The 13,974-nt window shown below is 55.0% G+C and overlaps 1 protein-coding gene across 2 annotated transcripts in view; it reads right to left on the reverse strand.

Annotated features, from left to right (window-relative positions):
- The window catches only part of SLC5A10 (solute carrier family 5 member 10), a 40,443-nt gene extending 26,855 nt beyond the window's left edge, over positions 1-13,588 (reverse strand). The window contains exons 1-7 of one of the 2 annotated variants that reach the window (XM_054843296.1): positions 13,339-13,588; positions 12,533-12,604; positions 11,582-11,686; positions 10,887-10,946; positions 10,583-10,687; positions 4,457-4,562; positions 2,731-2,811 (exon numbers count right to left, since the gene is read on the reverse strand). In XM_054843296.1, coding sequence (XP_054699271.1) covers positions 2,731-2,811; positions 4,457-4,562; positions 10,583-10,687; positions 10,887-10,946; positions 11,582-11,686; positions 12,533-12,604; positions 13,339-13,452 — 643 coding nt within the window. In that variant the 5' untranslated portion in view covers positions 13,453-13,588. The remainder of the gene's footprint in view (positions 1-2,730; positions 2,812-4,456; positions 4,563-10,582; positions 10,688-10,886; positions 10,947-11,581; positions 11,687-12,532; positions 12,605-13,338) is intronic. The other variant, XM_054843295.1, reaches the window with a different exon arrangement.
- Between the last annotated feature and the right edge of the window lie 386 nt (positions 13,589-13,974).

The following is a 13,974-nucleotide window of genomic DNA, read 5'->3' on the forward strand; positions in this document are numbered from 1 at the left end:
GCAAGCGAGCCTCCGAGCCCTTGGCAGCTGCCTTGGTGCTCCTCCCGCCTGTGCCGCAGCCGCCAGCCCCCGGCAGCCGCTGCCAACCAGCCCCGGGCTGTGCCCTGGCCCCCCACCGCCTCCCCCACTCCTGGGGAGCACGGGCTGAACGCTCCTCACGGCTCCCCCAGTACCTCCAGCAGGAGAATTTTGGAGCCACAGGCATCACTTTTTGGAGGAGGGAAGGATGGGAGGCACCCGCCCCGCTCCCCCCACGTGCCATGGCCACCCATGTAGCAGCCGTGGAGGAGATAAGCAGGGAGCTGTGTTGGCACCCCCATACCCAGGGCAGCTGCTGACGCCCAGAAGAGAGGAAGCTCCAAGGCCTCCATGGTTCTCATGGGGGGAGACTCAAAGCATAGACTCACGAGCATCCCTCCGTGGATTTTCCCCCATCTGGTCCAGCTGACACATCCTGCATCCCTTTCGCTCCCTTCCCCTGTGGGCTGCTGTCCAGACCCTCAGCTCAGCCCAGTCCAACGCAGCAGCACAGGGTGGGAACGTGCTCCTGAGAAGTCGCCCTCCTGCAGGACAGCGCCCACGAGCGCTGCTGTGTTTAGATGGAGAGCAAATCCCTCAGGCGTCGGGTGCTGGATACTGGGATCACCATCAAATGCCAGCTTGAGCAAATCCCAATTTCCAAGTCACCCATCCTGCTTCATTGTCCCCTCCCGCCCAAGGACAGCCCTCTCCCTGCAGCCCTGCCATTTACATTACTGACCTGCACCCCGGTCCCCATCCCAGGGCATCCCCTTGACCTGAGGCTGTTGGGGAGTTTGCAAAGGGGCATCATCCACCGTGTTCCCCCTTGCAAACTGGACCCCTGTATTTCACGAGGAGTCAGCATTCATAAACTCCTCCTGCTCTTGTGCAAGCAGCTCTGGCCCCCCTCCAGCATTTGGTTTATCCAGGCAGTGGCTACTCCCAAGCTTTGCATGGGCGTTGAGCACCAACAAAGGCTCTCCAGAGGCAGAGGGTGAGCACTGAAAGCAGAGATTCGTGCCCAGGGGTGCGGGCCTGCTCCCTTCCCAAAAGTGTTTGCAGGCAAGTCATGACACCTACGCTTGCTGGGACGGAAGAGCAGGCAAAAACCTCAGGGCAGCGGGAGCTCAGGCTGCAGATGCCAGGCTGCAGCCCGCAGGCTCCACCACGATTAACACACCCGTGGTGAATGCCGAGCGGGGCGCAGGGTGGCACCGTCTCTCTCACCAGCGATGCCGGAGCTGAGCAGAGCCACCGCTGGCATTGCCACCTGCTGAAACAGCCACCGAGCTCTCTGTTAAGCAAAGCATACCAGCCTCCGGGTCCTGAGGTCTCCCAAGACCCAAGGAAAAAAAAAAACTTTGTGACCAGCAGCTTGTCTTTCAGCTCCCCTGGATCAGTCCCTCTCCCAAGCACCCCCACCTCCCTGCACACACCACGCCACGCTCGCAGGTTCGCAAAGCCAAAAAAAGCTGGGCTCTGCAGTCGCCAGAGGGGATTTTCCAGGCCTTGCCTACCTGCCCTCCTACTCTGGCGCTGCGCTGCTGCACCCAGCCAAGCTTACCAGACACAAGCCCCCACGGCCAACCACAGCTTCAGACAGCGATCAGCAAGGTCCAGGCACCTCATCTGACACAAAGGCTGCGGCCACCACTTAGATCTGCTTGGACAGGCAATGTGCTCCCCTGCCCAGCACAGCTCCTGGTTTCTACTGGGGTAGTTAGTATTATTCTCACTCCTCCGGGAAGTATCTGTCCTTTCATTTGGGTTTTTTTTTTTTGTAAATATATCTTGCTGCGTACAGGGCTCGCCCAGGAGCAAGCTCTGCTTTTGCACAGGGGAGCAGCCGTAGGACCGGGCCAGCTGCAGGTCTGGAGCGGCTCCCACCTCCACAGCAGAGCTCGTGTGCAGCATTGAGTCAAAGCCTTTCCTACCAGCAGACTTCTCCAGGATGGTGGAAACCATCTCAGGAGTGCCTTTGGAAATCGTCCTCTGTAGTTAAACTCTTGCCTTTGAAGTTGGGACCTGACTTTTTGCCTCCTACTCCTCGGGGCCAACAGCCCCGATGGCAGAACAAGGCTGATGAAAGCTCCCAGCCTCACAAGGGTGCTCTGCGGCCAAACGTACGGATACACAATAGTGCTGAGTGTTCAGAAAGGGCTGGTGATGAACCATGCTCACTCCAGCCAGGAGGAAGGCACAGCACCGTGCTCCGCAACCCCAGGAAATCCCCTGCAGCGGTGTCTCGTACCAGCACCACCTTCTGCCATGCACGTTCTCATGCGGTGGGATCCTGTCTGAAGAGCCCACCGCAATGCCACTGCAAGTTTCACAGAGCAAAACTGGAAATGCTGCTTTGCTGTCAAACACTTGATCAGAGTCTCGGAGTGCATGGACTAGAGCTGAACATACAGAGCAGCGATGACCACGGGAAGGTGACCAGTGCTGGGGGCAACCCCACGTGGAGGACCAGGGGGATGCTTCATGGCATCTTCAGCCAGAGGAATGGCACCTAGGGGAAGCACAGCGGCAGAGAGGACACAGCGGGACCACAGACTTTCTTTAGGTGATTGCTACGGGCCAAAGTCCTGCTGGGAATCCTGGCCACCGAATTGCTCAGACTGAGGTTTTCTTATTTATTTCTGAAACCACTCAAGTAGGGAGAGAAGGCCGCCCTGGATGGAGGATCTGTGCTGTCCCAGCTCTTACCTTTCACCGCCAGCACGATGGCTCCAAGGACCATGATGAGTGTCTGCAGCGCGTCAGTGTAGATGACGGCTGCCAGCCCCCCTGCACGAGAGGAAAGCACAATGTCAGGAGCACCACCGGCTTCGGGCTCGGCTCGGTCGGGAAGTCCCAATAAAGCTGCCCGCGCTCGCGGGGACATGCCTGTCACCGGCCTCGTCCTGCCGACACTGCGGCGATGGGGGGCTGCAGTGGGAGCATGAAGGGAGAACAGCTCCCCGGCGGGTCTGGTGTCGAGGGGCGACAGCATCCCTGCAGATGGGGTGGGGGGAGCAGCCGACAGCTGCGGGGGCTGCAGTCTCACCCAGGACAAGGAAGGGGAGCCAAGGGATGGCAGGAGGGGGGGAATGCAGCCCCATGTACCCACACAGTCAGGAGGACACCAGCCAGCCCCATCCCCAGCTCTTTGGACGCTCCAGCAAGCAGACCACATTCAGGACTTTGATCTCATCATTCATCCCACCTCTCCCTAACACCAGGTTGTCCCTTCATACACCCCCCAGCTCTCCTCCCAACCCTACAGTTTTATTTTTCCAGCTCCTGATGCTCAGTGGGGTCCCCCCTGGCCATCCAGCCAGCAGCATTTCTCCCTTTCCATCCCAAGGTCTCCCTCCGGACCTGTTGCAACCCCAGGACCTGCTTACCTAGCCAGAAAGCAATTACTCAGCACACGAACAAAAGCATTAATAAGTAACGGAGCTAGAGAAAATGGGTCAAAAATTGAACCAGTTTCAACCCCAGTCACCGACTCACATGCTGGGAATTCAGGGCTGCACCCTCCCCAGCCATGCCTGGGATTTGGAAGGATGTTCTCAGGTTCGGGGTGATGCAACGATCACACCCTTTTGCCTGAGCTCACGTCAAAGCGCCTTACTTCACAACAAGCCTTGTGGGCAGGAAAAAACCCAAGATGGGATTTGCTTAAAACCAAAGTCTTGCAAAATCCACCATGTTTTGGATATACTTAAACCGTTTCCCATTTTAACGGCTGGGATGAGATAGCAAGGGAGAATTTACTGCCGGGTGTCTCCACTGGCACTACCAGGGGAGGGAGTGTCCCATTCAAAATAATAACCAAAAGCACTGGCAGGGATACACGGTCCCGTGGTCCGAGAGTGGGACTGCAAGTCAGGAACCCACGATTTCCAACTCCAGCTCCAAACCCTCATCACCTCTGGATCACAAAAGAACCATATGGATTGACCCTGCAGAAAAATAGCTGGTCCCACGATGGGGAGTCATGGGCAAGGAATATTCCCAAAAGCTTTGCAGAGGGAGGGCAGCAAGTTGCATTGCAGGCAGGGCAAGTGGGAGGGAAATGAGTTGAGTAAAGGGGTAATCAGATTGTGGATTCCATAGTAATAGTCCTGTAATAGGAGAAGCCCTGATTATTGCTGTTACAAATAGGTAAACATACAAAAAAGCATTTAATTACGTGATGGAGGTGGAGTTATTACAAATGAAAAGCTGTAATGACAAAGGAGAGGTCATGCATTGAGTCATTGCCTGAGCTGACGCTCAAGAAGGATGTTCAGATACTGGCTGGATAGGGCAGGGAATATGAACCCCATTAGTATAAATCCCCAAAGACCTTCCAGGAGAAAAAAATAAATAAACAAAAGCAGGAGTGTGAGCGGTGCGGTTCAACCAGAGAAGAAAGATTGAGGCCGGCAGACAGTGAGCAACCTACCCGCAATGGTGTAGAGTCCCGTGACCACCAGCATCAGGATGGTGGAGAGGTAAAGGTCCCAGCCCAGGCAGACTTGCACAAAGAGGGCCCCCGAGTACAGGTCCGTCTGTGCGTGGAAGAAGAAACACAAAGGCTGGGACAGGTGACATCCACTTGGCTAGACAGCACCCAAGGGCTGTGGCAAGAGCGGCACGGCAGGGAAACGGTCAACTCTGTGGGTACAGCGAGGACGTTGTACTGCACGAGTCAGGAGGACACCTCCCAAAGCTAGCGCTGAAGTCCAGGGTCTCATGTGGGTAGCCGTGTCACTGCTGCAGATGGGCGTCACAGGCCACCTTCCCCCAGCCCCCAAAGAGCAGAGCAAGCAGCTCCAGCAGTCGTTTGCAGCTGGGGTCAGTTGGATGCAGACAGTGGGACGTAAGGGTCAGAGATGGGATGCCCCGGGGCATCAGTGCTGCCGCAGCCTCTGAGAGCAAAGCAGGGAGTGAGAGATACTCAGCCCTTTACAGGATCAGACCCTGACCTGAGCTGCCTCCTTGCTGCCCCGAGTACCTCCAGTTCCCTCCTCTGATGGCAGTGCCCTGCTCTCCAGGTAGCATCTCACCATGGTTTCTGCAGAGCCCTGGAGATGGGGAACCTGGCACCAACCAAGGGGCTGTGCTCCCCCAGTACACCAGCACCCTTGGGTGCTCTCTGGAGGCAGCCCAAGACACCTCCCCAGCCCAGCACACCCGTGCTGTTTCTGCACCCCAGCAGCCCCCACTGGGCCAATGCACAGGGACATCTGTAGCTGGTTTTTCACATTCTGCTTGGCAGGATTTGCCCTCCTGGCACCCACGCTGCTGGCAAAGAGGCTGCCAAGGACCAGCTCCCCCCTCCCCAGCTGCAGCTCAACAGTCTGGGCTGTCAGACTGGTCAGGAGAGCAGCAGTGAGCCTAAATAGCTGCTGGGGGCAGGAGGGGATCTCCTGCCAGGTGTAGGGACTTTTCAAGGTGCTTGCTGGTACCTGTGATGCCTTCAGCGACAGATGGGGCAGCTCTGCACCACGTCACTTGAGCCATTTAGCTGTGCTCGGGTGGGTGCTGGTGGGGCAGAGCAAGGTGCTGCCCTGCTCCCTGGGGGCTGCAGCAGCGTTTCAACCTCTGCAGCCACTCCATGGTGAGGAGCACGCATGGGCAGCCCAGGACTGCTGTTCCTGAGCCTTGCCCCAACAACAAGGCACCTCTTTGCAGAGCATCTCTGGGAAAATATCTCCTCCTGGTTCTGCGCAGATGGGGAAACCAAGGCGTGGGCAAGTGGAAGAAGTTGCTTTTGTCCCTGAAGGAGCAGCAGCAGCCCAGGGGTTCTGCACCTCAGCGCAGACCAGCACGAATGCATTCTCCAACATGTCCCCTGACCTTTGCAGCTCCCCTTGCAAAGCCTCTGGAAGAAGCTTGAGGTTTCTGCTTGGCCACAGAAGGACAGACCGACTCCATGTCCAACACGTTGTCTCCACCAGCCCCAGCATCTCCTGCACCCATGTCATGTCCCACAGGGGCACCGGGAGCGTGCCTCTGCCCGGAGGAGTGTGCACAGACCTGCAGCTCACTCAGCTGCCAAACTCCCTTGAGATGATTGACATCCCAAAAGCGACCACCATTTCCCACCCGTGGGAGGGCTGGACCCACACAGGGAGGTCTGGTCACAGTCTCATGGGAATGAGATGTAAAGCAGAGACTCAGAGGGAGCTGGGGCACCTCCTCCAACAAAAGCAGCGATGCCACGGGAGGAAAGGACCAGGCGCAGCAGGCAGTGTCCATGCCACCACCATGTCCCCACCCACAGCTGAGATCCAGCCATCCCCAGCACTTGGCTGAGGCATCTTCACAAAAACCTTGTCTGGAGAAGGAAACAAGGCCAGAAGGGGCAGGAAGAGGCAAGACAAGCCGCCTCCACACCCTCGCCTGGAGTCGTGACAGCTTCCCACAGCCAACACGTCAGCTCTGATTTGACGTCCTTCACACACCTCCCAGAAACCATCCCCCAAACAGCAGGGCTTTCTTGCCCGGTCATGCAGGAGCAGTTGCTTGGGATTAGTAATGTGGAAGACCAGTGCTATTTCCCATATCGCACCTCCTTCCCCCACCCCAACCCTGCCCAGTGCTACTCCAGCAAGCTCGCCACGCTGGAGCTGAGGACCATCATCAGGTGATGGAGAAGGGCCATGCAGGATCACACAATGGAAGAACCAAGGTGTGTGCCACCTAGCAGGGCTCCATCAGCCATGAAACCGAGTAGGTGAGCACACTTGCAGCTTCAGCACAACACAAAAGCCCATTCCCTAGCAGATCAGCCCACACCGTTAGGTATAATGTTGATTAAATCAAAAATCAAACCAACCAGAAGAGCACTTACACCATGATCTTGAGGATCCTAATTCAGGGACTATTCCACAACATCTGGACCAGGCTTTACACCACAGTCACGCTTGGCATTCCCGAGGGAGGAACTATGTGTCCTCAGCTGCACTTGGGCTTGGCCATGTCTCTGGGAGAGCCCTTGCCAGCACCAAGAGGCAATTCAGCCCTGGAATGTCCTGCTGAAGAGGAACCAACTCATAGGCAACCTCTACCAGTGGCTCTTCTGATGCCTTTCCACCACAAACACAATCCTACCACAGAGACTACCAAGCAGCCCTACAAGAGGACAACTAAGCCATTCATGCATTGCAAGCTTCAGCTACAAGGCAGAAAAGCCCCAACCAAGGGCCCTCAGCCGTCTCCTCCCAACGCAACCTGAAGTGGGAACCCAAAATATTTTGAGCTTCCCTAGCACAGTGCCAGCCAAGCATCCTTGGTGTCTTCTGGAACTCCTTAGAGGGATCCATCATTTGTCATCTCAGCACCAGCCAGAAAGTCATGCCCCCCCTGTGACTGCCTGCTTCTTCAGCAACTCTTCCCCGGAACCCAGCTGTGAAGACTAAGCCCAGGACAAGATATTTCATAACTGCTTCTCCTGGCTTTCTCAATGCTTAATCATTTTTGCAGTCATCTGCAAATGAGTCTAAGCCTTTACTATGAGGAAGTAGAGGTATCTCCACCTCCCTTCCTGGTAATTCTGCTACGGTGGGAAAAAATAAAAGCGCATGTGACTGAGTCGTTAATAAGACATCCCAAATACAAAAACAAGCTAATTAAAACCAGGCATGACCTATTCATAAAACAAGTCCTTTCAACTGTAAAAGGAGAGCAGAAGCCTTTGAAGTCAGGCCTCATAATCCAGCAAGATCCCTGCCTCCACTGGTGACCTCACTTGGAAACTCGTTCTTACCCAACATTGTTAATGCCTTCCCAACAAAAGCTGACTTTAGAGACAGCTTAGATTTAACAACTGGTGAAGCCAAAGCCTCAGTAGAACAAGTTACCCAGGGTACAGAGGCGTCTTCAGGGTCTCTTCACCAAGCCTAGGACACCTGTGCAACTCCTCACATGTTCCTAGCCAGGGGGCACACCATCTCTCTGCAGGACTTTGGGCTGTCCTGCTGCACCCTGCCATGAAGTGTGGAGGGTTGGGGTTCACCAAAGGGTAAATTCCAGGAGAGGAGGGACTGTCATTCCTAAAGTGTCCCAAAAGAAGAGTCAAGAGAAGCAGCAGTGATGCTGTGTCTCAGCTCAGGAGAATGTGGAGCAGAGATCCATCCATAAACCCAGTGTCTGCAGGGAGAGGAGGCAGGAAAAGCCCAGCGAGTCCCAGGCTTTGAGGCAGCCCCCAGTGAGGACCAAAGGAAACCAGCACTGCCTAATTGCTCCAAGTTCTGCACTCTCCTCCCATGCTCCCTGCTGTGGTCACCACTGGGGATGGGACATTGGGCCAGTCTGACAACGCCCTGCGTATCCACAGACATTCATCCCAACCCATTGCTGGAAACAGCCATTGTTTGTGAGATTCACCATGAATGGAGCCAGATGCCAAGATAATCCCCTTATTAGGCTGATTCCTCTTCTGTTGCATCCTGCATGACTCAGACCTGAGAAAACTCAGCAGACCAAAGAAACTATAGCGGTGGCGGAGAAAAGGCGCAGGAAGAGGCTTTTGGGGGTGTCCACAAGGCTCCAAACACACAGCTGTTCTGAGAAGGGCCAGGAGAACCACAGAGGTTCCCATTGGTGCAGGCACTGCACAGAGGTCATCTACAGGTTCATCTGGTGTTAGGCAAGGGGTGACACCACAACAGTCTCCCAAGCTAAGAATGAACTTGCAGGACATCCATCCCTTCTGGGCAAAGCCATGGAGAGACTAGAAACCAAAGTGGTAGGGCACCATTTTGTAAGAGAAGAGGCGATGTCTGTGATCGTCTGGAAAGGGACCCAAAGACAACCAGCCCTCAAACTACCAGTGATTTCTTCCTTCAAATTCAGACCAGCAAGAACAAACTACCTCACCAGAAATCCTCTCTCAGCTTCCAACCTTTCCTTTTAAATGCCAGCAGGGATTCACACAGATCCCGGGGACCAACACCACAGAGACAGATGCTCCAGCATCTCCCTCGAGCTCCTCTCAGCTCTTCGTCAGGAGCAGGGAAGAGATGTCTATTAAGCAGGACGCAGTAGGGGAATAAGTGACAAGAGTTTACTGGACATTGGGACAATCAGGGAATAATCCAAGTGTCACCGCCCAAACTTGCAAACTGAACTGGTGCTCCGAGACCCACCTGGCTGATTTCAGGAGAAATGCCACAGGATTTTCAATGCCATAAATGATAAGAATATCAATTTCATGAGAAGAATGCCCCCCAGGACATGGTTTTGCGGGGGGAAATACAGGTGGCAGCTGCACCGACCAGGTCACCGGCATCACCGCTGCCACGCTGAAAGCCCTGAGTCAGCAGGAACACGGGAAGGGCTGCTATCTCCTCCTGCCTTGCCCAAGGTCCAAGAGCAGCTCACGGGAAGGAGATGGGGGTCTCCTGGAGCCGGGGACATCCCATCACACAGCGCTGGGGTCTGTCTGAGGCAGGGGCAGCCTCTCCCTTTGCATTAAGCGCGGCGAGCCCTGTGTGCAGGCTGCTCCGTCCTCCACACCCCGCGGAGGGAGACCCAGAGGATCCCCCACAGCTCGGCCTGGGGCCCGGGGCTGCGAAGCTGCCAGGGAGGAGGCAGAAACGCCGCGGAGGAGCGATGCTGCATCCGGACACGCTGGTGTCTGCGGAGCCCGTGAGCACGGGCAGGCGGCTCAGCGCCTCGCCGTGGAGAAACACGCTCCGGCACCAGCCCTCGGCCCTGCAGACAGCCTCTTCTTACAGCCAGCAACGTGCAGAAGCACATTTCTTGTAGCCAGTCACCTGCAAAAGCGTATTTCTTTTAGCTGGCGAAACGCAGAAGCCTGAGCAGACCCCAGGTCTATCCGAGGGGTGGTGCAGGATGGCTCCCTCCGGCAGGTTTTCTGCTCCAGATCGTTTGAGCTGTCTGCTCTTGATCTCTGTCTCCAGCCCCCCAGGGCTGTCTGTGCCCCGCTCTCTCCTGCTTGCCCCAGGCCAGGTGTCACAGGCTCTTTAGTTGTTTTACCTTGGATAAACTCTTCCCACGGTTACCAAGCGGGCGGAAAGAGCAGAGGCCGCACACAGGGAACTGTGAACGAGGCCAAAATGGGGGGGGAAACATCCCTGCGGAAAAGTCCCTGAAAATCTGTACAGGCTAGGGCATCTTACAGGTGCAGCAAGGCTTCCTTTCTTCAGAAAACTCGTGTGCCCTAAAGCAATGAATTAATTCCCTCTGTCGGGTCCCTCAGGGATCTGGAAAGCATCGCTGCTGGAGCATGGAGGAAAAACCCAGATGATGCAATCCAGCCTCTGAGCACGTTTCATCCGCAACCTCTACTACCAGGTGAGTGCACCGTCAGTTTGGGAATCCTGAAGCCCAGGCACTCACCCATCAGGACCACCCGGACACGAGCAGCACTGCTGGATCTACCTACAGATGGGGTGTTGCAGATTGTATCTGTCCACAGATTCCCACCTCCTGTCCTGCTCCCTCCTGAAGCATCCTGCAGTAGCTGACTTGGCTACACAAGGTTTGAGCCCCAAAATAACCTTTTGCTTGCTGGAAATCCGTTGTGGATTTATCACGGAGTTGAGATTGAGCTACTCACAGAGATTTTGGTAAAGATGGAGAGCAGGAGTGACAGGCTGGAGAGGTACATCCGGATCCTTTCCCCTCCAAACCTCCGCTGGAGATACTCGGGCATCGTGACAATCTGCCAGGGGAAAGAGAGCAATCGCTGCTCTGTCCAGGCTCCCTCCTCTGTGAACGGTCTCAGGGAAGGCAAGGGCACAGCTGTATTCCCAGAGCAGGGCTTAGAAGCCTCAAAGGACAGTGGTGACCACCCTCCGGGGAGCAGGGGACCTGGCTGGGGGCCACTCACCCCACAGCAGGCTCAGGGCAGCTCTACGTACCCCAGATGAGATATAGACCGGCACGAACACCCAGGCCAGCGCCAGAAGAGCGTAAGTCGCCTGTTGAGAAGGAAGAACATGGCACAGCCAGAAAAAACACCAATCCTGCTGCAGCTTGACATTAATTGCAATGCTAGACCCTGTCCAACACTCCTGACCTGGCCCTGGCTCACCCTCAAGTGCACATTTACATCCCCAAATGGTTTCAGAGGGCAGGCATGGGGGCACAAAGCCATGGTGGAGACCCTCCCAGTACCCCTGCCAACAGGAGCCCACTCCCCTCAGCCCTTCAGCTCCAGACCAGACATTTCCCACTAACTCCTTGATCACCAAGCAAGCCAATTGCCATACTTTTGCTGCAGAACCCAAGGACTTTGGAAGCAACAGGTGGGGAAGCGGGGAATGGGTGACCTATTCAGCCATCTCCCTTTCAGGGTCGTGCAGGGGCTGGACTAGGAAGCTCTGCTCTGAAATGTCCTTTTCCCTGAGCACGTGGGCTTGAGTTGACTACAAACTCACTGTACGTGCACTAGACGTGAGCCAGAGAAGCTGAGTTAGCAGGGTTGTGTTAATTACCCTCTGCATGACTCCTCCCAAGCCTTTCGAGACATTGCATGAAGCTGCTGTGAAATGGGCCATCTGCTGCTACAGAGCTCCGGAAACTCATTTTCTTAATAACGTGACACATTTCTTACGTTCCATTCGAAGCCGGTGACAGCGATTCCCCCAGCAGCACCAGTCCCGGCCAGCCCGATGAAGAGCCCTGAGCCTTCACTGCTGGCGAAGAGAGAGGCGCCAATCTGTGGAGGAGCAGAGGAGGTGCTGCGGCTGCTCGCAGGTGGGGTGCCCGGCCGCCAGCACCCCACAGCTTGGCATGGCAGTCGTGCCAGCTGGACCAGCTCTGGTGCTTCCCCAGCAGCACAGCCCCAAGGGGATAACTCAGTAAGAGGAGGCAGCAAAAATAATATCTGACCTCCCAGACACTTCTAAAAGCAAAGCGTGGCCAAAGATAGACCATGTGTGATGAGGGATGTGTACGTATTTTGCAAGAAAAATCCTTTACAGACTCCCATCCAGGTAGACGTGAGTCTGAGCAACCAGCACTCTCATGCATTCAGCTCATCTGGGCATCCCCAGGGGGTTTTGGATGGACTTTCTTGTCTTCAGGAGGATGAGGAGGCAGCACATGTTGCTGCATTTGCCACAGTAGCCATGCAGAGTACCCAGAGATGGCCCTGTGCAAGTAGCTAGTGCCAGACAGGGGAAAGACCTACAACTGCTTTGTCAAGATCATACCAAAATAAGAGGAGGGAAAAAAGACACTTGGGACACCCATGTCTTGTTGGAGCCCCCAGGAGCACACAGGGCCGGTGGAGATAGAGGTTTGACTCCAAGAACCCTTCCCCAAGTTCAGAGCAGCCTACGAGGAGACCCGAGGTGGGTCCCAGCATCCTTTGTGCAACGAGAAGGGAAACGCAGCTCAGAGGACACGAATCCTGGCAGGAGGAGGTGTGCAGGGTGGCGGAAAGCGTGGGCAGGCGGTGGAGAAAGCAGGGGTGCAAAAGAGGTAATTCAGTGAGAGGGGGAATGGTGCTGGATGTTCCTGCTGCCCAGGGTGTCACAACAGGACGGAGGTGTCTACTTACTGGCCACCATGCCATGTCTCTGCCAGCAAGGAAGTAGCCACTGACGGTGTTCCTGTTCACCCTGCATGAAGACTGGGAGGAGAAAAGATCAGCATGGAGCACCCTTTCCCTGCAAACCCAGACAAGCCACCAAGAACCAAGTCTCCCAGACGAGAAACCGAGAGACAGGAGACTGGATAATTAATGGGAGCTCTGCAGCTCGAGCTTAATTACACGAAACGGTGGCTGCACCCCGAGTACCTGGAGCCATGAATAGCAAAGGAGGCACCCCGAGAGCGGGAAGCACGGAGGATGCACCCGTCCTACCTCCATGCCGCGCAGACAGGTTGGCTAATAGGGCTCGGTTTTGGCTATGATTTTTCTCCAAGGCAGAATAAATGGTTTTGAGAGCCTTTGTCTGAAACCATGGGTAGCTGAGGGCTTTTTGTGTTAAGCAGGTCTTTTGTCTCAGCACCCTTTAATAGACAGGCAGGAGATCTGCTTACACCCAAGCAGACCAGAGACCAGGGGAGAGGTTTGTGCCGTGGTTAATTCCACCTCATTTTCAGTCTTTCCATGGAGGGGGGCGGGGGGGAAAGGGGCAGAGTGTTTGTACAACAGAACAGAGCAAATGCAGCACGACACACAAAATACGTAACAAGTGCGAACTACGACAGGAAAATAATAGAGGCTTTCAAATTATTCCATGCAGAAAAGCCAGCTTTGAAAAAAAAAACCAAACCACCAAAACAACAAAACAAAAACCAAAACCAGAAAAGACTATTCAAAAAGAAAAGCAGAAAGCAAACAAGAGAAAACACTCTTACCCATATTCCCACTGCAACGTTTAAGGAAAAATAAACCACTACGACAACAAGGTCAGCAACGCTGAACTGCTGTGCAGGGGTAAAGGATCCAGCAGTGGAATTGCCCTCCATCATTCCTCTGCTGCCTCCTTCATCCTCAGCAAAGTCCTCGCACAGTCAGTCACTGAATCAGTAACTTGTCCGCGGCTTGGCGGCATTTATCATTAAACAAGCCGGCAGTAGGAGCTTCCAAAGGCGCTTGGGTGGGCAGCCTGGCTGGCCACTGCCTGCCTCTCCTTTCAGCTTCCCCACCGCACCGAGGGAAGCACAGGCCAGGACAGCGCCTCTCGATTTCAGTGTCTCACAGACAAACAGCTGTTTAATCCCCCCCATTTCCTCGGGGTTTTCTGCTTCTTCTGCATCGGTCTTGCAGAAGCTGCAGCTGCAGCCCCAGCTGCCCCTACAATTCATGCGTTTCTCAGGGCGCGGGATCCCTGAGGCCTCTTGCAAAGGTGCCTTAAATTCAGATATTGCTAGACGAGAACCTGCCAAGGCTTTTCTCTTCTGTAAGCTGCAAAACCAAACACCAGTATTTTTCTTGCAGATACTACGGAGTCTGGAAAGAATTTGCGTGATCTTCTGCCTAATTACTGTAGA

Source organism: Grus americana, chromosome 15, assembly GCF_028858705.1.
Source record: "Grus americana isolate bGruAme1 chromosome 15, bGruAme1.mat, whole genome shotgun sequence".
NCBI classification, from domain to species: Eukaryota; Metazoa; Chordata; class Aves; order Gruiformes; family Gruidae; genus Grus; species Grus americana.